This window comes from Stylophora pistillata, chromosome 7 (assembly GCF_964205215.1).
Source record: "Stylophora pistillata chromosome 7, jaStyPist1.2, whole genome shotgun sequence".
NCBI lineage: Eukaryota > Metazoa > Cnidaria > Anthozoa > Scleractinia > Pocilloporidae > Stylophora > Stylophora pistillata.
The window spans coordinates 29,249,675-29,277,583 of record NC_142525.1 but is presented as its reverse complement, the minus strand read 5'-3'; the positions used below and the strand labels follow the sequence as shown (position 1 = coordinate 29,277,583).

The 27,909-nt window shown below is 39.5% G+C and overlaps 3 protein-coding genes and 1 long non-coding RNA gene across 5 annotated transcripts; 3 read left to right on the top strand and 1 right to left on the bottom strand.

Annotated features, from left to right (window-relative positions):
* The first annotated feature begins 477 nt into the window (after window positions 1-477).
* On the top strand, window positions 478-4,012 carry LOC148727391 (uncharacterized). Of its 2 annotated transcripts, none has more exons than XR_015990063.1 (3): window positions 478-614; window positions 2,804-2,871; window positions 3,349-4,012. It is a non-coding gene; the product is annotated as an uncharacterized LOC148727391 (long non-coding RNA). The 2 variants fall into 2 exon arrangements; XR_015990064.1 differs by lacking the exon at window positions 478-614 and adding an exon at window positions 1,138-1,302.
* A 3,446-nt stretch (window positions 4,013-7,458) lies between these two features.
* On the bottom strand, window positions 7,459-14,864 carry LOC148727390 (uncharacterized). Its single transcript, XM_088728972.1, has one exon. It carries the CDS (start codon window positions 14,476-14,478, stop codon window positions 8,368-8,370), a length of 6,111 nt encoding a protein of 2,036 aa, XP_088585098.1. The 5' UTR covers window positions 14,479-14,864; the 3' UTR covers window positions 7,459-8,367.
* Window positions 14,865-16,121: 1,257 nt separating this feature from the next.
* On the top strand, window positions 16,122-19,232 carry LOC148727389 (uncharacterized). Its single transcript, XM_088728955.1, has 2 exons — window positions 16,122-17,430; window positions 19,097-19,232. Exon 1 carries the CDS (start codon window positions 16,253-16,255, stop codon window positions 17,411-17,413), a length of 1,161 nt encoding a protein of 386 aa, XP_088585081.1. The 5' UTR covers window positions 16,122-16,252; the 3' UTR covers window positions 17,414-17,430; window positions 19,097-19,232.
* On the top strand, window positions 18,953-20,309 carry LOC148727388 (uncharacterized). The gene has a single exon (XM_088728954.1). The coding sequence runs from the start codon at window positions 19,097-19,099 to the stop codon at window positions 20,270-20,272; it is 1,176 nt and encodes a 391-aa protein (XP_088585080.1). The 5' UTR covers window positions 18,953-19,096; the 3' UTR covers window positions 20,273-20,309.
* Window positions 20,310-27,909: the final 7,600 nt, after the last annotated feature.

The window sequence follows — 27,909 nt, the reverse complement described above, 5'->3', positions numbered from 1 at the left end:
CTATTGTCTTCTGCTATTCTGATTGGTTAAGCACGAACATTACCTAAAATCTATGTGATGCACATGGTTTTATTTTTGTAACGAGCTCCTTCCCTATTCTTGAAATCAAAGATATTCTATGTGGGAAAGACCCAATGCCACGGAACAATGAAGTTTGCTATCGTTCTTATGTGGAACATTACTTAATATGGGTACCACATTTATTTCTTTCATTAATTTCTTGTGATTGTCTTGATTGATTTTGAGGTCGATAAATTTTTGTTGTTATTGTTATTATCTTTTTCGGAACTGGCCATTTTTTCTTATCCATCATAGCGATGGACTCATGTCGTAAAAAAAAAACCATTTTGATGTCTTTTGTTATCGATTTGTTCGTAGCAATTCCAAAATCCTTGTACACTTTGAATCAACTTTGAAGGATTTGTACTTGTCTATCGACATAATTTGGCTTTTTTGCACCCTGTGCGTATGTAAATCAGTGTCTAAACTGAAAATTGGTGTATTATTCCTAGATTTAAGCGCTCTAGGTTTCAGTCAAGGTCCAGATCACGTTCATCGGAAAGGCATCATTTTGAGATTACCGAATCGCGCCGAGAATCCTATAATAAACCAAGGTCAGTATAAATGTTGTGGTCTGTTTAATTTCGATTAATTTGTGTTCACCAAGCTCTCGATACCTTCTCCAGTATTTTAAAGGCCCATTTCCAACCGAGATGCCTTGCGCGCCCGGATCCTTTTTCATATATATAAAATACGCTATTTTCCTCGTAGTTGCAGAATCGCTTTGATATCTTCTTCCATCTTACTAATTAGGCCTTTCAAAGTTCCATCTTGAATCATGTGCGAACAACAAACTATTGTAGTATCCATAGCAGTAAATAGTTTTTAATTCTTACATATATGACGGTGAAAAACGTCATTTGAAAAGTTGATGCCGCCGAAGAAGCGGTCTAGAGGAAGGCCGAGTCTGCCTGGCTCGGCAATGGTTATTCGACTTCGAGAGTCTGTGTATGATTTATGGAGGGCAAGGAAAACAACCATGGTTTCCGGTAACACTACAGACAGTGCTTTTGCAGAAATGTTATTGCATTGTTCCTACGATGGAACTAGAGACTCCGGGGGGATTTTTAATTGTTTGACTGATTTTTACTTGAGATCCTGAGATATGTATGTAAGCGATCTCATTTGTACAAGTCATTATTCTATAATTGAAATGCGTAAAGTGAATCAGTTTTGGCCAATATTGGTTATTTTTTTATATTTTATTTAGTGTTGAAGCCGAACAATTTCCTTCAACATCAGGTAAGCTTTGTACAACTTTTATACACAGACTCGATTTATGATTTGTCAGTCTCAAATATTTAGCTGCAAATTTGTTTACTGTGTTATTCACCAAGTCTTTGTTTTCCTTTTTAATAGTGTTTGTGAATGACTATCAGAGTTCGCCATTTAACAATAGCGCGATTCCAAAACAAAAACAAACGACTGCAAAGGATCTCGGATGGAAATGGGCCTTTAAATTAAAGGAGAATCTAGCGAAAAGTACATTTTCAAGAAAACAGTGCTTAAATATTTTTTTAAGAAAATAACATCCGTCCGCCCCTTCAACGCCTTTCCCTTTCAACTTTGCGCAATACACTGGACTCGAACTGGACAAAACAATTCAGGATCGGTTCATATAATAACTTTTGAAAATAAGCACCGATTATGCGTGGAACTAGCTTACAGTCGAGGCTCATGCGGGGGAGTCTCGTTAAAAATGTTTGCATGTGAAAAGATTTTCCCGCATGAGCCTCGACTGCAGGCTAGTTCCAGTTCAATACCATGAATATGAATATTGTCGAACATTAACAGTCCTTGAACTATTTTCTACATTGACATATATTCTGTGAAGTAATCGGCAATCGATCGGCAAGCAAAGAATTCGGCCCTGGCATACGGCAAATTCATCGGGAAATACGCTTTTCAAAGGTTCACCCCTTAAGCGTACATGTCGTAAAAAAATGAGCCTTTTCGATCCTTTGGTGGTACTTTGACTGTTTCTAGCAAATGCACCGCTTACCGCTCAACTAGCTTTAACGTGTTAAAGAACCTTTTTTTCTTGTCGCGGATAAAGTTTTCTATATGCTTTTTCCTCTCTGTATGGTACAAATCCATTAGAACTGCGCTTCTGTTTGTAGAAAGGATTGTTTTAAATCTCCCATTTCAAAGGGGATTAATTGATTTACTAATGAATGAAAAATGTAAGACATTGCACAAGCATGGGGAATATTTGGCGCGAAAACCTGTTGGTCGCGCGTACTTTTCCGCCTTTAGTTTATGGTCTTAATGTGAACACTATAAATTCCCATTTGTAAATTTTTTTGTCATAGATGTTGCCATTTTTAATGGAAAAAGGGTAAAGTATTCAAAAGTTACTATCATACATAACCCGATCCTAAATTGTTTTGTCCAGTGACGGTATTATAGCGTATGGCTTTATGATTTAGGCTTTACAGTTGAGTTTTATGGTTGTGCTGTAAAAGGAACTACATTTGTATTGATTTCGTTTTCGAAAGGGTTTTTTGAAGTGCTGATTTTATGACGAGGGAAAACCGCATAACCGGCAGAAACACCTGTCGGAGCAAGGGGAGAACGAACGACAAACTCAACCCACATTGACGCCGGGTTCGGGAGTCGAACTCAGGACACATCGGGGGAACATGAGTGCTCTCGCCACTACACCCTTCCCTGCTACCTGTTATGATCGAGTTTTTCAATGAAGTAATATTTATTTAATTTATCTGTATATGTATTCTCTTAGGTTCAAGCTAACTGAATACTACAAACCAGTTCGTGAAAAATCGTTTCAAGTCACTCAAGCTGGAGAAAGTAAGACTTTTATGCGTACATGTTTCCGTAGCACAATGTAGTTTTGTGGGCTAACCATAAGTATGCGATAGTTCTTGGAATTAAATGACAACTGAATAAAGATTCCTTACGGCCAAATTAACGTACCCTTCAGATGTTTTTTGCTCGGTTGTGTCAGGACGACAGATCGTCCTTTTACTGAAGTTTCATGCGTATACATTGTATTCGGCGTTCAATATTGTATTTATTGTATTGGGACTCATTGTCCCAGTATATACATTTTTGTATTTCTTTACAAGTAGATAATCAGTCGATGATATTATTACTGACATTGCTTGTTGCTCTGAAAAAAATATTAAATCCAATTTAAGGTACGTTTTGTTGAGATATTCAGAGCATTTGTACAAAAAAAATAAATAAATAAAAAAAATTGAACGAGAGTATACAAACACTGAGCCCTTGATAAAACTGTCATCTTTTGTCTATCCATACGCTCAGGTGTTTGACATTGACCACTATAGGGGAGCCGCGAGATTTTCATTTCGTGAGGCAATGTCTTTATTGGACAAACTAGTGGAATTCTTAATGATGTGGGACGAACAAACCAGGCAGAGGACCAGTCGAACAGCAACTCAAGGTCCTGACCAAGTGTTGTCATACACAACAAGAAGATCAATGGAGATGATGCATGGCAGCCTAACGCGACTGCAAAATTTTCTCTCCGACTTAGGTGCTGAAGACCTTCTAGCACAAATTCGATTGTCTGCGCTGGTCACCCTTATGGTTAAAAATTTTTTTTCGCTCATGAGACAAGAGGATCCCATGCCTACTCAACTCGAGTACGGAATTAGACCCACAGCCTGTGTAAGGGAACTGGAGAAGAGAATGTATCGTGGGCATTTCCACTACTTCACCGGGCCCAAAAGCTATTATCCGGACAAAGTATTGGATTCTCCTCCTCCTCCTACGCCATCCATATCCCTAATCGAAGATCAAATGGAGAAACTATCCCTTAGCTACACAAACGAGTTAAGGAAATTCGCTTCATCTTTCGGGAAGAGTGTTCGACAACATACTGTCAGAGACAAAAGCAAAGAAGATACTGGTCAATTGCTGTATGCAATACCGTTCACGTTGTAACAGCGTGAGCCAGGTTCAAATGTTGCAACAAGTACTCTGCCACAGGGTGACACTCAACAAGTACTTTGGAAGTAGTCCGCCCTTCATTGTGAAATTTTGTTCAAAGCAGGAGAAGTTGTCGCTGTGAAACACGGTCGACGAAGGGAGAAATGGGGTTTTTTCTTGGCTCTCCTTTTAGAGGATCTCTTAGTCGAGGACAGAACTGCAAATAAACTGCAGGTTACCAAAAATGTAATGGATATTATGTGGCTGGACAATAGCGAGACTGAGGACATTTTCCTGTTTAAAGAAGCGTACGAAGACCACAAAAATTCGCCCTATTCCATTGTGGACCGTGTTTGTGTCGCTATCACCTCTAACGAAAATGATTCAAAATGCTATCAACTTTCGCATGAAGAAGTTGATAGAATTGAAAGGATTCTTAAAGGTGGAAACAACAGTGACATCGAGTCCGACGAGGAAACTAGAGAAAGCGAAGTTGCTTCCGCATCCAGGGATGACCATCCCACACGTGTAGCTTGTAATAGGAGATCTGGACGCACTGCAACACGTTTGAGCCTAAATTAAGTTAATACTTTGCTTAACGCAACACACGTATTCAGTGGTAATGATAAGTATTCTAGGATCTCAAAGTTATTTCTTTCGCTGTGTTATTTTTAAAAGCTTAATGTAATTTTGAGAAAGTTGAGTGACAATATTTCCACATCGGAAAGAATCAGTAAAATTTGGTTCTCGGGTATTTACCACCAGATCTACCAAGAATTCGCGCTATAATATTGTTGAATAACTATGTTGTTTTGATCTTAAATACGTTATCAATTAAAATTCCAGTGTTTTTTAGGTTCCGTTATAGAGACGAAAGACTCAATCCGATGATCGAAAATAAGAATATCAAACATTATGATGCTTAGATATCTACCAATAATTTGCGCAAAGTAACTAGGACTATGGAAAAGGTATGTGTCGAACGCCATCGTAAGAGCTTTCCGTCGTCACTGTTTAAAGTCCCTATAGTGTAGATGTTTAGTGTACAGTTTTGTTCAGTGTACAGTATGTAAAAATAAATGCCACGCCTATAAGGCTGATATCTAAATAAACCTCAGGCTGGAGTTAAGTAAATAAATACGGTAATTAGATTGAACATGACGCTGACGGTTTTAAATCACATTTTAATTGAAGTGAAATCATCTATTTCACAGTAAGGCGAATTAGAAACTGCCTAAAAAACTCGAATACGGAATAATGAATAACGAGAAAAATTTAAAAATGAATAATGAATAACCTCGAAAAAAATGAAAGGAATAATGAATAAGTGAGATCCAATTATTCCGCTTCCACCCCCGACGCTGGAAGAGAGCATGATTTCATTCAATAGTGAACGATTTTTACCATTGTATACAAATTTACAAGTGACTTGTGACTTGTAAATTTGCACTTGTAATTTACAAGTCGAATTATCTCAGAAATACAAGTTGGACAGTTGTAAAACGTTTATTGAAATGGATATCCAATTAAATTCTAGCTACAAGAGTAGTGCTAGCACTACACCTGTAATTACAAGTCGGACACTTGTAACCTGGACTTCTAACGATGTTTATTAAACTCGTTTTCGCCTGCACTTGTAAAAACAACCTTCCAACTTGTAAATTACAAGTGTAAACGTTTCATTGAATTGTCCCCTGGTTCAATGTAATTTTTTCTGTAGCTTGCTATGAATGGAACCAGAAGCCACAATCAACAGAATCTAAATGAGCTGCCTATACAAAGTCAACCAAATATAGCCATGAACCATCCAATTACCAGAAGTGATGAACATGCAACTTCTCCATATAATATCGATAAAATCTTCAACAGGTAATGAGAACTCTAGATGCCCATCATAAAAACATCAAATAGTTGGTTTCTCATCGGGTTTAATGTCTCTCTGATCTTGGCAACAGCACTGTTTGGTTTGGGTGTTTTAGAATAAGGGTGAGTATCACCATCCAGAGGGTCCTGAAGGATAGAGTGATCATGAACATGTTTTACATGAAATACTGTACTTGCCCAAAGTAAATCTATAAGGCAATAAATTTCCCCTTCTTCTTGATCTCTTCTTCCACAGTGCTTTGGGAATTTAATATGTAAGGTCTTAAAAAAAAAACGTTCAGCTAAGTACAGTGTCATGTAACAAAAAGACAACACATGTCAAAAAGACTAATATAAATATATCCTTCTTTTTTCCTATTTACCTGAAATCTAGTAGTAATTTTTGGTTGTTTTATGAACTATAGTCTTTAAACAGTCCTACTTCAACTTTATAGAAATTTTGCATAATGGTTTGTTGGGGTCTTGGTTTTTGTAATTACGAAAACTAAGAGGGGTCTTAGTTTTCGGAAAGACCCCCAAATTTATTGTTAAATTTCACCCAAAACTCAGTGGAAAGGATCGGACAGGAGATAACTTGACAGATTAGACCTGTTTTGGTTACATTTTGACTTTATATTTTGATGGACTCGATTTTAGGGGGTCTTAGTTTTCGTAATCTCGAAAACTTATAAGACGGGTCTTAGGTCTTGTATCTTAGTTTTCGAGGGTCTTAGTTTTCATAACACCCAATAAATATCCGCAAAATTCGCCCGCACTGAAATAACAATTTGGCGTGTTGGATAATTAATAACTTATTAGACCATTTTCGTATCATATCGCTGAGTACTGTTACTTGTTGCTTGTATTTTGACTCGCCCTACAGGCTTGTCAAAATGCATCACAACTCGTAAAAATACTCAATGATACTACACAACAAAACTTCTCTTAAAGTGGCTATGACACTTTCTTTTCTACTTTACATAAAACTATAATGACTCTTAAACATGTTTTCGCAACATTTGTGATATTTTTCCCTTTTCTGGAAATTTTATCAAGCTCTATAATCCGCAGATAAAATGTCTGGCCGAGCAAGAAGGCACTAGGCGCCGTGACGTCACGGTAGAAACCATGCGTTTTTATCGTACAAACGAGTGCTCCATGCTCCATAATTAATAATTTCTCTAAATTGCTAATGATTTTTAATGATTTTACAGATTGTAAACAATAGATTTCACAGGCCAGGTTTATCAGAGAAGCAAAGTGAGTTACTACCGTGACGTCACGGGTATTTGAGTACCAGTACTCTTTCACACGGCCATAGAGACGCATGATGAATTCCCCGTGGGTGGTGGTGATGGTATAAACAGTTCTCCCCGTGCTTAGACAGGTAAGAAGGATTCCTCTCATCCTTCCCGCCATTGGAGCCAGCCATAATTTTCTGGGCATTTTTTCTTTCATTTTAATTATTTCCTTTTTGTCTTGTTCAAAAAGTCTCCAGTAAGATCATTCCATTTATTCAGCCATTTTGTTTGACTGTTCAACAATCGATCGGAAAAGGACTGGGTAGGGGAATTGAAGTGCTAACTTGGGTGAAGAAGAAACGAGAAAACATATCCGCAGTAAAAACTACAACTTGTATTTTTATTTACTTTCTTCTTTCAATGCATATCAATTACAGCAAAAAATAGGTCTAGGAGAAAAGTTAAGACAAAATTGAAATCTAAAAAAGCCCAGTTCAAATTGTGTTACTCGAGTTTCTCTGTTAATGGGTACATGCACGAAATCAATTTGTTAAGTCCCTTTATAACCTTTGAAGTTCTCTCTGTAATCCGAACATTACTGAGTTTAAGCTGCTTCTCTAACTAGTAGCTTAAACCTTATCGCTCGTAAAAAAATTTATTCCCCGAAGATTTAATTCCGTCAAATAAAAAAGATACTAGTAAATAAATCTAGTACGGAAGGTACTTAAAAAAAATTCTATAATATCATTACGTATTTCCTTCCAAAAGAAGAACCATAAAATTTTTACCTAATCATACTCCAATGGGGAAAACTTTTTTTATAATACTTTAGGTGCCATATGATACCTTGTCAAAAAAATTACAAAAAATTTCAAATGTGTTTGGTGTTACAAAAATATCTTTCGAAAAAAGTACCCAATGTGTGCTTAGGCAATCATACGCATCACTTAAGAAAATAATTTACTTTCAATTTGCTTGGCTTCATTGACTAATCGCTGTCAAAAAGACAATTTAGGAAATTCTGCTTATTTCGACTGCTTAACAATTCGCTTTTTGAAAAATAAAGTTCTTGAAGTTTGTTCTCTGTCAAATTTGAACTCTGCGTTATAAACTGTTCTGTTCCATATTATATATTACAACCTCTTCAACGAGATGCCCCCGACAATGGCGGATTACCACCGGTTTATCTCGAAGATCTCTTTCACAAATAAAGTCATTCCATTAAGGAAGGGGGGTGATTGAAAAGAACAAGCTTTGCTCAGTTCCAGTACTTTCTGATACACAGGGTTTACTTGACTCCTAGCTCCTTGGGTGTAGTAGACTTTGGCCACTTTCCAAAATCAAAACTCACATTGTCGCCAATTAGCATGAACGAGGCCCACTTAGAAATGTCTTCAAAGCCGTTATTCCTCATCCACTTCCTGCCCTCGTAAAGAGATTCACTGGCACTTTTACCGCGGAACAAATGTTCGTAAAAACAACTCATAAATTTCTCTGTGGCTCTGTCACCCAAGGCCCATCGTGCCGCCAACACTGAGCGAGCACCGGATCCTATGAACGCTCGAGCGATTCCAATAACTCCCTCAGCTTTAATCTGTCCACGAGCACTGTGGCAACAACTAAGTACCACCAGTTTAGCTCGCAGCTTAATTTGTGAGATGTCCGCCATCGTCAAGAGGTAGGCTCCTTCTCGTGGAATAAAGGGTGTTGGGCGCTTAGGAGAAAGAAGAATCTCTCCTCTTTCGGCATCTCCATGTGCAGCAAGATGAATTAGACTCACTGAGTTAATCGCTTGAAGTACAGCCTCCTTTGTTGCATAGTGTGCAGTCAGAGGTGTTACGCCAAGAAGTCTTCCAATCATCTCTGCCTCATTTCTTGCACATGGCAATGGCTCTATTGTCCTGCGTCTTCCGTTGTAAATCACCTCTCCAACCTCAGGGTCACCTACTATCAATGCCCCGGCCTGACTGTGATACTCTGGGGGGCTCTCCTGAATAATCTTGAGAGTCGTTAAAGAGGGAACGATACGGATCCTAGCCGTCTCCGAGAAATACTTGCCTCCTTCTTCATGTAAGGCTGCAAATGGAACTTGGTACATACAGGAATCGGGGACGATTATGACCTCTGATTCCTTCAGTAAATCAGCCACAGGAGCGATGATTATCTTGTGGCATAAGTGAAGATTCGCTTTCATAACTTTAACAGCATCGTCGTCACGCATCAGCGCGCAATTTTCATGGACAAGCGACATCGACTCGGTATCGTCAAACGATCGATCTTCGCATTTCTCTTCGGGTAAAATGCCACGGAAGCTTCCTGAGAAAAACTCATCTAAGGCAGGGACTAGTCCAGTCACCTCGCTTGGGTGAAGATTCACTTCTCTTTTTAAAAAAAGAATGGCTCTCGTTGCTTTGAGAACCCAAAACCGAACAGATGCTTTATCAATCGAAATATACAAGCATGCACAGTCTCCCTCTCTTGGAATAACATTCTGAATGCCACACCACGTTTCTCGACTGCCTGTTATCTGCTCTTTGAAAGAGTATTGAGTCGCCATCAAGTCGGCCAAGCCTCTTGCCCGTCTTAGTTCCTCGACATAAAGAGCGTCTTGGGGCTTCGCACTGGTAGAAAGCAACCGACTGAGCATCTTGTAGGGATAGGTACCATGCTCCTCTAAAAGTGACGTTTTAAGCTGATCGTTGTCTTTAAGGGAACCTCGTAAAGTATCGAACTTTTCAATGCTTTCAAATAGGTACGAAAACGCGGCTTTAATATCAACTTCTGATACTTTCAATACCGTTAGCTTACAAAGGCATTTGAACTCGTTCAAAATGTCTCTAATATCTCTACTGAGTCGGAGGGCCTTCCTGAAGTATTTTTCGGCCATGTCATATTCACCAATGGACTGGAGACATGATCCCAAGTTTGCGTAACTGACTGCCTCTCCTCGTCTACTGCCACTCTCTAACGAAATTGCAAGTGCTCTTTCGTAATATTCCTTAGACTTCTCATACAAACCACGCCGATCAGCGATTATTCCAAGATTTATTAAATCACTCCCTTCTCCTTTTCGGTCATCAACTTTCATTCTAATTGCGATTGCTCTTTCAAGACATTTGTCAGCCTCCCCATATTTACCGAGACACAGATAAAGTTGCGATAACTTTCCGAACCCTTCTGCTTCTCCCTGTCGGTCACCAACAGCTTTATGGATAGCGAGTGCTTTCTCCAGATACTCTTGGGCCTTGTCATATTGACCAAGCGATAGGAACAATGTTCCTAAGTTTCTGTAGTTGATTGCTTCTCCAGCTCTGCCGCCAACAGCTTTTTTGATAGCGAGTGCTTTCTCCAGATACTGTCGGGCCTTTTCGTATTGACCAATCGAGTCGAACAATGTTCCTAAGTTACCGTAGGCTGTTGCTTCTCCATCTCTGTCGCCAACAGCTTTTTTGATAGCGAGTGCTTTCTCCATATACTCTCGAGCCTTGTCGTATTGACCAATCGATCCAAACAATGTTCCTAAGTTTCCGTAGTTTGTTGCTTCTCCATCTCTGTCGCCAACAGCTTTTTCGATAGCAAGAGCTTTCTCCAGATACTCTCGAGCCTTGTCGTATTGACCAATCGATTGAAACAATGTTCCTAAGTTTCCGTAGCCTGTTGCTTCTCCATCTCTGTCGCCAACAGCTTTTTTGATAGCAAGAGCTTTCTCCAGATACTCTCGAGCCTTGTCGTATTGACAAAGCGATCGGAACAATGTTCCTAAGTCTCCGTAGACTGTTGCTTCTCCATCTCTGTCGCCAACAGCTTTTTCGATAGCGAGTGCTTTCTCCAGATACTCTCGGGCCTTGTCGTATTGACCAAGCGATCGGAACAATGTTCCTAAGTTTGTGTAGCTTATTGCTTCTCCATTTCTGTCACCAACAGCTTTTTTGATAGCGAGTGCTTTCTCCAGATACTCACGGGCCTTGTCGTATTGACAAAGCGATTGGAACAATGTTCCTAAGTTTCCGTAGTTTGTTGCTTCTCCATCTCTGTCGCCAACAGCTTTTTTGATAGCGAGTGCTCTCTCCAGATACTCTCGGGCCTTGTCGTATTGACCAAGCGATTGGAACAATGTTCCTAAGTTTCCGTAGACTGATGCTTCTCCATCTATGTCTCCAACAGCTTTTTTGATAGCGAGTGCTTTCTCCAGATACTCTCGGGCCTTGTGGTATTGACCAATCGATTGAAATAATGTTCCTAAGTTTCTGTAGCTTGTTGCTTCTCCATTTCTGTCGCCAACAGCTTTTTTGATAGCGAGTGCTTTCTCCAGATACTCTCGGGCCTTGTCGTATTGACCAAGCGATCGGAACAATGTTCCTAAGTTTCCGTAGTTTGTTGCTTCACCATTTCTGTCGCCAACAGCTTTTTTGATAGCAAGTGCTTTCTCCAGATACTCTTGGGCCTTGTCGTATTGACCAATCGATTGAAACAATGTTGCTAAGATTCCGTAGCCTGTTGCTTCTCCATCTCTGTCGCCAATAGCTTTTTTGATAGCGAGTGCTTTCTCCAGATACTCTCGGGCCTTGTCGTATTGACCAAGCGATCGGAACAATGTTCCTAAGTTTCCGTAGTTTGTTGCTTCTCCATTTCTGTCGCCAATAGCTTTTTTGATAGCTAGTGCTTTCTCCAGATACTCTCGGGCCTTGTCGTATTGACCAAGCGATCGGAACAATGTTCCTAAGTTTCCGTAGTTTGTTGCTTCTCCATCTCTGTCGCCAACAGCTTTTTTGATAGCGAGTGCTTTCTCCAGATACTCTCGGGCCTTGTCGTATTGACCAAGCGATAGGAACAATGTTCCTAAGTTTCCGTAGACTGATGCTTCTCCATCTCTGTCGCCAACAGCTTTTTTGATAGCGAGTGCTTTCTCCAGATACTCTCGGGCCTTGTCGTATTGACCAAGCGATAGGAACAATGTTCCTAAGTTTCCGTAGTCTGTTGCTTCTCCATATCTGTCGCCAACAGCTTTTTTGATAGCGAGTGCTTTCTCCAGATACTCTCGGGCCTTGTCGAATTGACCTAGCGATTGGAACAATGTTCCTAAGTTTCCGTAGCCTGTTGCTTCTCCATCTCTGTCGCCAACAGCTTTTTTGAGAGCGAGTGCTTTCTCCAGATACTCTCGGGCCTTGTCGTATTGACCAAGCGATTGGAACAATGTTCCTAAGTTTCCGTAATTTGTTGCTTCTCCATCTCTGTCGCCAACAGCTTTTTTGACAGCGAGTGCTTTCTCTAGATACTCTCGGGCCTTGTCGTATTGACCTAGCGATTGGAACAATGTTCCTAAGTCTCCGTAGACTGTTGCTTCTCCATTTCTGTCGCCAAGAGCCTTTTTGATAGCGAGTGCTTTCTCCAGATACTCTCGGGCCTTGTCGTATTGACCAATCGATTCAAATAATGTTCCTAAGTTTCCGTAGCTTGTTGCTTCTCCATCTCTGTCGCCAACAGCTTTTTTGATAGCAAGTGCTTTCTCCAGATACTCTCGGGCCTTGTCGTATTGACAAAGCGATCGGAACAATGTTCCTAAGTTTCCGTAGTTTGTTGCTTCACCATTTCTGTCGCCAACAGCTTTTTTGATAGCAAGTGCTTTCTCCAGATACTCTTGGGCCTTATCGTATTGACCAATCGATTGAAACAATGTTCCTGAGATTTCGTAGGCTGTTGCTTCTCCATTTCTGTCGCCAATAGCTTTTTTGATAGCGAGTGCTTTCTCCAGATACTCTCGGGCCTTGTCGTATTGACCAAGCGATCGGAACAATGTTCCTAAGTTTCCGTAGTTTGTTGCTTCTCCATCTCTGTCGCCAACAGCTTTTTTGATAGCGAGTGCTTTCTCCAGATACACTCGGGCCTTGTCGTATTGACCAAGCGATAGGAACAATGTTCCTAAGTTTCCGTAGTTTGTTGCTTCTCCATCTCTGTCGCCAACAGCTTTTTTGATAGCGAGTGCTTTTTCCACATACTCTCGGGCCTTGTCGTATTGACCAAGCGATAGGAACAATGTTCCTAAGTTTCCGTAGACTGTTGCTTCTCCATCTCTGTCGCCAACAGCTTTTTTGATAGCGAGTGCTTTCTCCAGATACTCTCGAGCCTTGTCGTATTGACCTAGCGATTGGAACAATGTTCCTAAGTTTCCGTAGTTTGTTGCTTCTCCATCTCTGTCGCCAACAGCTTTTTTGATAGCGAGTGCTTTCTCCAGATACTCTCGGGCCTTGTCGTATTGACCAAGTGATGGGAACAATGTTCCTAAGTTTCCGTAGACTGTTGCTTCTCCATCTCTGTCGCCAACAGCTTTTTTGATAGCGAGTGCTTTCTCCAGATACTCTCGAGCCTTGTCGTATTGACCTAGCGATTGGAACAATGTTCCTAAGTTTCCGTAGTTTGTTGCTTCTCCATCTCTGTCGCCAACAGCTTTTTTGATAGCGAGTGCTTTCTCCAGATACTCTCGGGCCTTGTCGTATTGACCAAGTGATGGGAACAATGTTCCTAAGTTTCCGTAGACTGTTGCTTCTCCATCTCTGTCGCCAACAGCTTTTTTGACAGCGAGTGCTTTCTCTAGATACTCTCGGGCCTTGTCGTATTGACCTAGCGATCGGAACAATGTTCCTAAGTCTCCGTAGACTGTTGCTTCTCCATTTCTGTCGCCAACAGCCTTTTTGATAGCGAGTGCTTTCTCCAGATACTCTCGGGCCTTGTCGTATTGACCAATCGATTGGAACAATGTTCCTAAGTTTCTGTAGTTTGTTGCTTCTCCATTTCTGTCGCCAACAGCTTTTTTGATAGCAAGTGCTTTCTCCAGATACTCTCGGGCCTTGTCGTTTTGACCAAGCGATCGGAACAGTGTTCCTAAGTTTCTGTAGTTTGTTGCTTCTCCATCTCTGTCGCCAACCCCTTTGTTGATAGCGAGTGCTTTCTCCAGGTACTCTCGGGCCTTGTCATGTTGACTAAGCGACTTGAATAATGTTCCCAGTTCGTTGTAGCATTCTGCTTCTTCTTTTACATTGCCAGATGCTTTCATGATGTTTTTTGCCGTCTCATAAAATTTTCTTGCCTCCTTAAGATTTTTTTCAGCTCGAAGTATTCTAGCAAGAACTAAATTTAGGTAACCTTTATGGAAGTTGTCATTAAAGTCCTGACATAAGAGTAATACTTTGGACACCACTTTTCTCCTTAAATTTAAAATGCTTTGATGAAGTAATTTCGAAACTGGGCTTTTCTTGCTTAAATTTCCATTGTTCAGTAGAACTGAGCATTCTTCGCACAATAGGATGGCTCTTCTAACGAAACCAGTGTTGAGAAGGAAAGTGGCGACAGCTAAACCTATGTTGATAGCTAACGTGATAAAATCTTCTCCTGTGTTGTCCATCACAGCTCTCTTCGCTGTTATTGAGGAAAAAAATGAGAGTTAACTACTACACATCTGAGGCGAATAATTTAGAAGATTTAAAAAAAACCTTGGATTTGTTGTCTGAACAATTTGAGCACGCAAACCTAGTATATGATCTGCCTTACCGAAGCTCTTAAGACAGGGTTTCAATGAGGCTAACCGCTGGCCGTAAACTGGCTGAAAATTTTAACCGATAGTCATAAAAAAAGGTTAACCGTGTTTCTGGTGATAACAATAGAATTATATTAAAAGGTAGCCGTCAAACGGCCAAAAAGTTAGCGGTTAGCCGTAAAAGTCATTACTCCATGGAGACCCTCTTAAGAACCACTGACCACGAATATCGAGAATCCGCCGGCAGTTGCAAAATTTCGTAATTGATTATCTTTTTTCCAAAGGACCCTTTTAGTGAACCATTTTCGAAAATTATATCAAGAAGTTCTATCGCGCTTTATTTTTCTCCGAAAAATCAAAAAGTTGAAACTACGCCCAGATGGTCATTCTCTACCCCCCTCCCCTCGTAAAGCAATGGGGAGCTTTAGCAACGACGACGGCGACGGCAACGAAAACGTCGTGTCAAAATCTAACTTTTCGTGTTTAGAACTCTTTCGAGGTTATTCCAATGTGTTTCACTTGGAAAATGCTGGCGAACTATTCAGGGACTATATCACTACGAACGGCGTTAAAGTAAGGAGAAAGAAAGAAAAATTAACCGTCCTGCGCTCACGTTCTCGAGTCAATCTAAAGTTTGGTTATTTCACGTTGTTGTTTTGCCGAGAACGGCGAAGAAATGTACCAAAACGTTAAACGCACGTGCAGGTCGATTGTTTTTGCTCATTAAGCCTATCATTTTCTGCCGTTCTCGTTGCCGTCGCCGTCGCCGTCGTCGTTGCTAAGGCTCCCTAATGAAAACTTACGCAACTTTGGCAACTTCGTACGGTTACAACGCGATGCAATCCCGCTTTTTAATTTTGTGTGCTAGCAGACGGTCCTTTTATCTCTTAGAAAATATTAATTTCTTGTTACGTTGTTATGTTTAAGTCTGAATAGTGTTGTCAAGCTAGAGGTCTCGTATTTGATTCATTCCTGGCTACATTTCTGGCTAAGCTAAAAGATTGGCCTTGACCTCTTCCGTGACAGCCGTTCAACGGATCGCAATACAATTTTTGTCATTTTAGCCCGAACTCTTTTCAAGCTGGACGCACCGCCTATGGCGGACCAAGAAAGATACTTTGAGGAATTAAACTTCAAGGATAAAGCTTAAAGATGATGTATATTTTAATTTATAAATATGTCATAACGGACTTTTTTAAAGGCTTTTCAATGGATCGTGACTGCTGTTCAGCGATTCGCCTTACATTTAAGACAAAAAACCCAAACTCTTTTAAACATGGACGCGCCGCTAATGGCGGGCAAATACAGAGAATTCGAGGAATGAAAATACAAGGTTAAAGCGTTGACATGATGTCTATTATGATTAGTAAATGTATATGGCATGCCCACTTACAGGCCATTGAAGTTGACCTTTATTTTACCTCTGCGAAAAAGACACGAAGTACTCTATTTCAACGCCGACGGGTCACTATTCAGACTTAACGCGACAACATAACAAGAAATTAATATTCTACCTCGTTATCGTGCTGTAAGATCACATGAGATAGCAAGCGCATGCGCCAACTCAGTGCAAGCTTACGCCTTCGACAGTCCAACTGCGCTTTTAGAACTGAGAGGAAAAACGCCGCATCTTCTGCTGTAAATGGCTGACAATCCATCTTTAACCCCTCCTAAAGAGGTCAGGGGTAAGGAAAAATCCTCTAAGGAGGACCTTAGCACTGATGAAGTGCGTAAATCAGCTGGAAAACCAGCCTCACAAAAAGGCGGGAAAAAGCCTCCAACGGTTCAAGCACCCATGAACTCGGCGAACGAAGGAAGTTCTGGTGTTACCCTAAACGCGGCAGCTCTTGGTTCCGTTATTGCCGAAGCCCTCAAGGGTTCATTTGAAGGCCTAAGGGATTCAATGAACGCGGGTTTCAATGACTTGAACAGTCTGATTGCATCACGTTCAGGCGGCAATGGTGACGAAGACTCGGCCGATGATTGTGATTCGAGTGTGTCTAAGGACAATGTTGAATCACTGGTCGAGGAAGAGCCACCCGCCAAGAAAAAGAGACTAAACGAACAAGGAAAGAACAGCAATCCTCTGATTACTAAGCTGACAAAAACCCTACAGCTCACCGAACATGTCGGTCCCGCCATCGACGGGGAACTTGCATCACTTGTGGATAAGATTATGAGGGAGAAAGGTAACGAAGACAAAATAATGGAGTTAAAGAAACAACACGAAACTCCCGAAAATTGCGCCACCCTGTCGGAGACAAAGGTCAATCAGGGTGTCTGGAACAATTTAGATGAGTCAGCTCGGTCAACTGACTTAAAATTCCAAAAGGTTCAGAAAAGCCTGATTAAAGGAATAATAGTAGTCGTATCAGAAGTGAACAAGTTGATGGGCGACTCAGAAACTCAGAAAGAAGATACTGTTAGTGCCCTAATGGATGGGGTGTTACTCTTGGCAAATGCTAACCAGGAGTTAAACTATCGACGGAGAGAGTTGATGAGACCACAACTCAATACAAATTTTAGACACCTTTGCAGCCCATCAAATCCAGTGACGGCCGAATTGTTTGGAGATGATCTCCCAAAGGCTGTTAAAGACATCTCAGACACAAACAGGCTGAGTTCAAAGCTCACCAAGGACGGCAGCTCTCATCACTCAAAAAGTAGCCAGCAACACCATGGCTGGCGTGGAAAGAAATATGTTCGCCCTCACAGTTCCAACAATAAGCAGTCCAAGAATTTAAACTTCCAGAGACCCCTCCACTTCAGAAGGAAGCAGGAGGGGAAGAAGAAGAACGACTAAGCTCAAACCCTATACAGGTTAGTCTAACAACAAATGAATTTGCTGGTAGGCTGAGGCATTTTCTTTCAACATGGATGAGTATCACAGCAGACCAAGATATATTGGATATGGTACAGCACTGCCACCTAGAGATTGCAAATCCAACTCAACTAAGGCTAAGGCCTGAAATCCAGTTTGACTCTAAAGAGGAAGGAATAATTACCTCAGAAATTGCTCACCTGCTTGAATTAGGTGTCATTGAGCCTGCTGTACACACTCCAGATGAATATATTTCCACTATATTTGTCAGAAAAAAGAAAAGTGGTCAATACCGCATGATTTTGAATTTAAAGGGGCTTAACAAGCACATAGAGAAACACCATTTCAAAATGGATACTCTGTGGTCTGCTGTGCGACTCATGACTCCAAACTGTTTCATGGCATCAATCGATTTAAAAGATGCCTACTACTTAGTTCCCATTGCTAAGGAACATCGCAAGTATCTGAGATTTTACTGGAAGGGTTTTCTCTACCAATACACATGCATGCCAAATGGACTTTCATCTGCACCAAGGTGTTTTACTAAGTTGATGAAACCAGTGTACTCTACCTTAAGACAGAAAGGTCACCTGAATGTGGGGTACATAGATGATTCGTACCTCCAGGGTAGAGATGCCAATGAATGCCTGCTTAATATCTCTGATACGCAGAGATTACTTTCAAGCTTGGGGTTTGTGATTAATGGGCAAAAATCATCTGTCACACCAGCTCAGCGAATCATATTTTTAGGTTTGTCCTTGATTCTGTGTCAATGACAATTACCCTCACTGATGACAAAAAAGTGAAAGTAAAAGCTAACTGTACAGCAATGCAACACAAGCATGAAACCACCATCACCGAGCTAGCTCAATTAGTTGGGACACTTGTCTCCAGCTTACCTGGGGTACAGTTTGGGAAACTTCATTATAGGAAACTAGAGATAGAAAAGAACTTGGCTCTAAGAGAACATAAGGGTAACTTTGAGGCTCTCATATCCCTGTCCCCAAGTGCAAAAGATGATCTTGCTTGGTGGATTGAAAATGTAGATATGGCCTTAAATCCAATATCACATGGAAATCCCGTCATTGAGATTAAAACTGATGCGTCAAAAAAGGGTTGGGGTGCATACCTTGATGGTGATACAACCCAAGGCTTGTGGTCGGCAACAGAAAGCCAATTGCACATCAATGAGTTAGAATTGAAGGCAATTCACTTTGCCTTGCAAGCTTTTGGTAAAAGGCTAAATAATAAGCATGTCAAAATACTTTGTGACAAATCAACAGCTGTAACGTATATTAATGCTATGGGTGGAACAAAATCTCCAAGTTGCAATCAAGTGACATATGACATATGGGATTGGTGTGTAAATAACAACACCTGGTTAACAGCAACTCACATTGCTGGAGTAGAAAACACTGAGGCTGACAAAGAGTCCCGCTTATTTAATGACCACACTGAATGGGCCTTAAAAAGGGAGATCTTTACTCAAATAACTACCCATTGGGGCATCCCAGAAATTGATCTATTCGCAAGTAGACTTAATACACAGCTCCCCAGGTTTGTCTCTTGGAAACCTGACCCAGCCTCTTGTTTTGTGGATGCATTTACTATTAGCTGGGATTCCTTGTATTTTTATGCTTTTCCACCTTTTTGTCAAATTCACAGATGTTTACAAAAAATTTTGGAGGATCAAGTATCACAGGGAATCATGATCTTACCATTCTGGCCCACGCAAGTTTGGTGGCCACAACTTCTGAGAATGATAATTGCAATTCCCTTTGTGTTGCCAAAGCACCAGGACCTACTTTCACTGTCACATTCTCCCCAGAAGTTTCACCCCTTGAGAAAGAAGTTGACTATGCTGGCATGTCTCCTGTCTGGCAGTCCATCCAGGATCAGGGTATTTCACAAGCAGCTGCAAAGCTCATCATGGCTTCATGGCGAAATGGAACAAAGAAACAATACAGTACCTACATCAAGAAATGGCAAAACTTTTCTGTTCAGAGGCAAATCGATCACACTCAACCATCTGTAGTGCCTGTGCTTGATTTTCTCACTGTGCTATATAAACAAGGCCTTACATACAATGCCATCAACACTGCCAGAAGTGCTTTGTCTAGCTATGTTACTTTAGAGGATGGGACATGTGTAGGAAAACACCCATTAGTGTCCAGGCTGATGAAAGGCATTTTTCAAGAAAAACCTCCAAGACCAAAATACACAGAAATTTGGGATGTGTCAATTGTCCTGGAATATCTCCAGTCTCTATCCCCTGTGGACACATTGTCATTAAAGGAACTGACACTGAAACTCGTTGTGTTAATTTTATTAGTTTCTGGTCAAAGAGGTCAGACAGTACATATGTTGAATATTGACCGCATGTCTTTTTCAAATAATTGCTACACCTTCCAGCTTGTGGGACACCTGAAGCAAAGTAGACCAGGAGTTAACAACCCACTTGTTAAACTTACAGCTTTTGAAGATAAAACGCTATGTGTTGTATCTACGTTAAAAGAGTACTTGACAAGAACACAAAACTTAAGAGGCTCAGAGGGCCAATTGTTTGTTAGTTATCAAAAACCTTTCAGGAAAGTTAGTAGAGATACTATAAGCCGGTGGGTGAAGACTGTTCTCACTGACTCTGGAATTGACACTTCCAGATTTAAATCACACAGCACAAGGGCTGCCAGTACATCTGCAGCCAACAATGCCTCAGTAAGTCTTGATGACATTCTGCAAACAGCTGGGTGGTGCTCTGAGTCAACGTTTGCCAAGTATTACAAAAAACCTATTGTTAAAGAGAACATGTTTGCTGACAGGGTACTCAGCACTGTGAAGTAACACACATGTGTAAAATAAAAGTTTTGCCATGACAATGCTTAATGTTCGTGTTGCTTCAAAATCTCATGTGATCTTACAGCACGATAACGAGGTAGAATAGTAAAATTAAACGAGACTTACCTGTAAGTTGAAGTTTGATTGAGATTCTACCGAGTTATAAAGTGCTGGGAGATTACATGCCCTCCCACCCACCCTAATGTAGTGTGGTGCCCTAAATCACTCACATTAAGTTTTTTAAAGACTGAGTTGGCGCATGCGCTTGCTATCTCATGTAATCTCCCAGCACTTTATAACTCGGTAGAATCTCAATCAAACTTCAACTTACAGGTAAGTCTCGTTTAATTTTACTATTTTCCAAGAGATAAAAGGACACTCTACTAGCAAACAAAATTAATAAGCGGGATTGCATCGCATTGTAGCGTACGAAGTTGCCGAAGTTGCATGATTTTTCATTGCTTTACGTGGGGGATAATGGCCATCCGGGCGTATTTTGAACTTTTCGATTTTTGGGGAAAAAAGGGGCGATGAAACTTTTTGATACAATTTTGGAAAAAGATTCACTAAAAGGGTCCTTTAGAAAAAATGAAATGAATTACGAAATCTTGCAATTGTCAGCGGTTCTCGATATTTATGGTCAGTGGCCCTTAAAGTGCTACAGAGACCAACTTTAGCGTTTGCCAGATTTTTCACTTTTCAATAGCTCTAGCTACAGTATCTGATGGCTACACGAGGGGCCATTGGTTTGAAACTATTTCAGAGATCTGGGTATGATTTCTGGTATCGTGTTAAAGCCACTGAAGTTTGACCTACGTTCATGTTTCCCCAGTTTGCGTAAGAAGTTTAAGTTAAACTTAAACAGTATTTCTAATCTCGTTCCCAGGGCCTTTTCCCTTAGTTGGAGGTGGGGCGGGAAAAGGCCCTGAGTTTGCAGTATTTCAATATCCAGAACTTCATAGCCTATAAAATTGAAGATCGGCAATAGGGAATAATATACTGAAAATGTGATTACTTCTTCAATTTCTCACCAACTGTTTGCTGACTGGCTAATTTCAGTGAACATGGTCAAATTAGACAACAATCAACAACAAACATATGAAACATATGTGTGAACTGCGGTTATGAGACGTATATGAGAACGATTCTTCGCAGTAAAGCACTATTTGAGCAATAGTGAAAATCAGACCTGAAAAAAATTTCAGGCCTGTACGGGATTCGAACCACTGACCTCTGCGATACTAGTGCAGCGCTCTACCAATTGAGCTAACAAGCCAACTGGGAGCAGGCCATCAAATTAATTCGATATAAACCCGTAGATGATAAATCAAACAACAACAAACATATGAAACATATGTGTGAACTGCGGTTATGAGACGTATATGAGAACGATTCTTCGCAGTAAAGCACTACTTGAGCAATAGTGAAAATCAGACCTGAAAAAAATTTCAGGCCTGTACGGGATTCGAACCACTGACCTCTGCGATACTAGTGCAGCGCTCTACCAATTGAGCTAACAAGCCAACTGGGAGCAGGCCATCAAATTAATTCGATATAAACCCATCAGATCAATCAGAAAGAAATAAGTTCCATACAAGATTCTTTGAGCTCAGATGAGTTCCGACAAATGAGGAACACATTATCGGCTAAGAGATGCATGGCAAAGAATATCGTAAAATTCCGGCGCCTGCAAGCCCTCCTGGTTATAGGCCCATCTATTGGAAACAAAAACATTCATCCGGTTATAAGTCCCCTTTCCCCCGATATTAGCCCCCCTCTATGCTAAGGAATGTCAGAAACCAAAATTCCAGGAAATAAATACTGAAAAAATACCAAGCCAAGGCGAAGGAATAAGGACGAAGAAAACGCTCGAGGAGATTAATGAAACGTTAAAGATAAGAGTGCTGAAAAAAACCTTGAGACTTGGAAACCTATCCCAGAAACCTCATTGTAAGCGAGAATGGCCTTAAAAGAAGGTAAAGTATTGCAGTCGTTTGTACTTTGGATGTATCGTAAACCGTATTTTCCCGCGCAATTTACCTTGAATTTATGTCAGTAATGGTTATGGTTATGGAGCGAAAACAACGCTCCGCTGTTTGTTTTCTGCGAAATGTATTTATCAAGGGTTATGTAGCCCTCTCTTTGGCTTGTCTTCTGAGTGCGGATTAAAGTGAGGATGTCTTTTCTTTACCAAAACTGAACAAGTTGTTCGACAATACAAAATGTGGAATGGGGTAGTGTTTTGGCTACCCAAATGAAACGCTCTCATGGGCCAATCGTGTAAAATCTGTCTTTACCTCATACAGCTCTAAAGTTAAAATGTTAAGACGCATAAGCCTCTCTCCAAAAGTAACACTAGAGACAACTTAAACAGTGTTCCCAAATGCTTCATATGGTATGGCTGTGTGGGGCTCTTGCTCAGATCATTAGATGAAAGATCTAGAACTAATCCACCTCAGAGCTGCAAGACTTATCTGCCACAAACTACCAGGAGACGTGGAAGACGGAAAAGTACTCATAAATGCAAATTAATGGCTCAGCACTGAAACCGCTCTCCTTAAAGTGCAATCAGATATTCTTAATGCAATTGACAGACAAGAAAGTGTCCTTCTCTTATTACTTGACTTAACGGCTGCTTTTGACACAGTCGACCATGCCATCTTATTAAGTCGACTAAACTCTCTATATGGCATCAAGGGAAATGCTCTCCATTGGTTTGCGTCCTAGTTAAAGGGGCGCAGACAGTTTATCCAAATTGAAAATGCTAGATCATCCTCTTTTGAGTTACAATGGGGAGTGCCGCAAGGATCATCAGTACTGGGTCCAATCCTTTACACCTTATACACGGCCCCCCTTGGTGACATAATTCGAAAACATGGCCTTAAGTTACACCTGTATGCCGTTGATTGCCAAATTTATTTGCCATTTATGCCTAATAATGAATCTGCTGCTCTGTTGAAAATGGAGGTTTATGCTAAAGAGATCTATGCATGGGTGGCATGCAATGGGCTTAGGTTCAATCGTGATAAGACTGAGTTTTTAGTCATACATGCCAAACACCGCCCACGACCCCCAATATGTGACATCAAAATAGTTGGTGTCAGGGTAGTTGAAACTGAGTCAGCTAGAAACATAGGAGTAATGTTTAACGATGTTATGAATCATGAGCATCAAATTAAAAATATCTGTAAAGAAGCTTTCTTTCACATAGTACGTAATTTATCAAAAATCTGGAAATTTCTTACTCAGAAAGATACTGAAACATTAGTTCATGCTTTTATGACATCTAAGCTGCACAATTGCAATTCATCGTTGGATGAATTGCCACAGTACTTATTAGATAAGGTTCAGCGGGTACAAAATACTGCGGCCCGTCCCGTCTCCTGCACTCAAAAATATGACCGAATTACGTCAGTCCTTAAAGAGCTTCACTGGCTACCTGTAAAGCAACGTATGATCTTTAAAATATTACTATTCATTTAAAAGACCCTGAAAGCTTTAGCACCTCAATATATATCTGATTTTTAGTATAACATAAACCACCTAGAGCTTTGCGTTCGTCCGATAAGAAACTGTTACAAGTTCCTCGTTTCAAGCTTAAGACATATGGAGGCAGATCCTTTAGTTATATAGCTCCATATCTGTGGAATCAGCATCCCAATGCCATACGGCAAGTACCATCGCTTGTGACATTTAAATCCAACCTGAAGACTCATTTATTTGATAAGTCTTTAATTAGCCATTAGGTTTTTGCTCAATACCTTTAGTAAGTTGTTTTAGTCATCTTTATCTTATTTTTCATTCATATAGCTGTACAGCGCTCTGAACTCCAGCGCGGGCGCTATAAAAGTCTTGTATTATTATTATTATTATTATTATTATTATTATTATTATTTAACTGTTATTGTATACTATTTTTTGCTTTATGACAAGTGTATTGTAAACTTCTCTTTTACCTTATTTAGATTTAAGTAGTAGTAAGTCCACATTAGCTCTACAGTTGCAATTTTTCAAAACCTGGCTATCGAATAAATGTATGTATGTATATGTATGTAGGTATGTATGTACTCAAATTATATACCGCTAGAATTTACGGGACTAAGCGGTGCGGTCACGTTTCACGTAAGTCATTTACCGCAACGTTTTTTATCCTGAATTTCTGTTCATACCACATACTGAGTAAGAATATTACTTAACTTGTCTTTTTAGTACATGCTTAGGTACAATTTTTAGCAATCGAGTGAAAATAGGACTTTTTTTTGCCATTTGAAAATCAAACACTGCTGTTGTCTGTCGGTCTCTTCAAATGGAACTATTCTTTCATGTTTACATAGCTAAACCGATTCACAAACGTCTAACGACTAACCTGAAACTACGGTTTGTTGTTAACATGAAAACCTTGATGCTAAATTTGTATTATGATCGATTCCAAACTTTGAGGAAGTAATACATTAAAACTCAGAAACAAAGTGATTTCGCTTCTATTAGAATACGAATAGGAGTCTAGTAGTTTAATGTTACAACTTAATTCGAAATGTGATTAGTATTATGTTTTCCTAGTCAGTAATTCCCTGCCCAGATTATTAGACCTAACATTTCATGACTTACTGTAAGCTTGACATTCCTCTAAATTCTCTTCACAATGGTTCAGATAAGCATCGATATTTAAACTTGGTAGCAATACGTGTGTATTAGGCCTTTATTTGGTAGATTACAACTCCTTTTCAGTTACATGTGTGGTTTTGGTTAATTCATCACAATACTTATAAAATGGAAAATTATACTCTTGGCTGACTGAAAACAGTTAGGTACCTTTTTCATTTATCAATCGTGCAAAATTCAGTTACAAACTAGGCTCAGCAAGAACATATCACACGAGAAACCAATCAGATTTACACTAAGTAGGTTGTGCTGATTAATACATGACACACAGTAGCTGACCAAAATGAACAAAAGCTGGGATATTTTTATGTATATTGATAAAAAAAATTGTATTCCCGAGTAGGATTTCAGCTGAAGGACAAATTTTGATAGCATGTCAAATTGAAAATTTACATGATGATGTCAAGTTTACCTATTCATTTAATGTCTCCATATAGCTCGAAGTGGGAAACACTGGCAGGAAAAAACAATATTAATGATAAGAAAACTTGAAAGATTTTGTTACTTTAAATCATACAATACCATCATATGCTTGCCTGTACATTGAACTCTGTTGTGTTTAAGTTTAATGTCTCTGACTACTGTTTCTGAAATCTTTTACGGTGACACTATCTCTATTGAACTTTCTGTTGAATAAAACCTCCAGCTCAAATTGTAAATCTTATCGGGTTAAAAATTATTAGCAATGTTAATGTAATGTTACTTCAACATATGATTGATTAAAATATTGTTTGTGTTCTGATCTTGTTATGCACCTCCCTTTTTCCCTAAACTCTTCCATTTGCAACCCCAAATCCACCTACTTCGACTTAATTTTTCTATGTTCTTTATTGAAAATACAGTCCCACAAAGCCCAAATACAATAATTAGAGTAAACGTTTTGCTCTCAACCAAATGAAAATAGAACTTTGTACCCCAATGGACAATAGAAACCTACGCTCAGCATTGTGTTGCTTTACATGTATGTATTGTTGAAAATTAGTCATACATTCAAACTAAATCAAGCTCTCAATGGCTTCTAGTGTAGATTACATCATTTCCCGAATGTCCTGGCCCTTCTAGAAAGTTTTTTCCTCGTGTGCTGGCACTCGAAATGCCAAAAATATTCATATGAAATGATTCCCTAGAGTTCATTTTACATCACTTGCCTTAGAAAAGACAATCAACCTACAAACGTCAGAACTCAATTCCACTTCGTTACGCAAACAAAATCATGACTGAGTCTATGGGAGATGATGCTGAAACTTTTTTTAGTTCTTAAAATCCTCAGGTTACATGTGTAACCTATGTTGTCAAAATGAGACCTTCTTAACAAAGTTTGGCTATTAACCCTCATTTTGAAAATGAACATTACAGTAACATTGTAAGCTAGTGACCTTGTTTAATTGATGAACAGGAACAAAATTGAGAACTATCTAATCGTAATCAGATATTAGCTCTTCCAATAGAAACTCAATAAGACACCAGACACTAAAAAGCAGCTCAATTTCGTTAGCCACACATGTACGCACTGCAGACCTATTTTTATCCACGGAGACGTACCATTAAATTCTGAGAATGTGCGGTGAAAAAGTTTCGGAAGGGTCCCAGAAGGTTAAGCCATTAATGGCCCAAAATTTAAAAGTCAACCAATCAAAACACATAAAAATGAGCGTACCTTTGCTTTGCCACTTTGCAAGACAAATAGACTTAAAAACAGTTATTTTTATTGCTTCGGCCAGAATAGTCAACAGCCACAAATAATGTACAAGTTCCCCCTTACGACGAACTACGTATTTTTTAATAATAAGATGAATTCATGTACATAGTAATTTTTTTTATATCTGTGAATACGCAATTCAGTTCATGCTGCGAAGTATTTACCAATGAAGTATCTATCATCTATTATCATCTAAAATGTTAGAAAGTAGTTGAACATTAACCGTCAACGATTTCAAGGTGTTTTTAGATCACATTATTTCAAGCCGTTCGCCCCAAACAAGGTCCTCTTGAAAATATTTCGACTGGTAAACCATTTTCCATGCTTCCAGAAAAACTCACTCTTTTCTCATTTCTACTAATTCTTTTCTTTAAACTTATACTAATATCATGGCTTCCTTCATTGATAAATCATTTTTGACCGCGCCATCACACGCCTTTCCCTTCGTGCAGCCAAATCACTAGTAAGACTTTGAACAATGACATCTGCTTCCGAAAATGAACACCAACGACTTTGAAGAATGTGAAAATTGCAGAAATATTCTTGCTTAAAAGGTTGGTGAGGAGAAAATGGAAAAAGAGATGAAGGAAGATGTTGTTTTGATTCAGGATGGCTTTTGTGAATAGACACTTGTTCAATATGAAGATCATAATGTAGAAGGAAGTGTTTGTTGCGTTGATTTAATGGTTGAATGTACTGGCAATCAATATGTTTGTTTGAATTGTGGTTTTGTTAAAGTATACAGATATTGGTGAATGAATTTGTGGATTATCATGAGAATAGGTTCAAATTCGAAAGAAAGTCGCATCATCAGAGGAAGTATTATCTAGACAAAGTGATGCAAGAAATATCAATGGAGAATGATAACAGACAGATTGACAGGAATGTTACTGATAAAGTGGAGAAAGTGTTTTTTGTTTTGGATGAGTTGAAAGCCAGGAAGAAAAGAATGATTTACATGAAATTTGTGACTAAAAAAGGTCTTTTCATTGAAGAATATTTATGGTTTCAAGATTTAACCCAGTAAATCAAAGAAAGTTATAAGGAGATATGATAAAATTTGTAAAATGGCATTGGATAAGAGGAAAGATGCTCTCGAGCAGATTATGAAGTAATGAATTTCATATTGTATTTTTCCTCATATTTGTCAGTCAGTGGACACGCATCTATGATTATCTAATATTTTCATTTGATCGAAGAATTGTTTTTGGTTGAATTTAACACCACACATACAGGACCTTATTTTATTCAATATTTTTTCATAAGATGTGAAGGCACATAG

Excerpts from the sequence above, each read along its gene's own strand:
- LOC148727389 (XM_088728955.1), top strand. The coding sequence starts at position 16,253 with ATGGCTGACAATCCATCTTTAACCCCTCCTAAAGAGGTCAGGGGTAAG.
- LOC148727388 (XM_088728954.1), top strand. The coding sequence starts at position 19,097 with ATGTTTACAAAAAATTTTGGAGGATCAAGTATCACAGGGAATCATGAT.
- LOC148727390 (XM_088728972.1), bottom strand. The coding sequence starts at position 14,478 with ATGGACAACACAGGAGAAGATTTTATCACGTTAGCTATCAACATAGGT.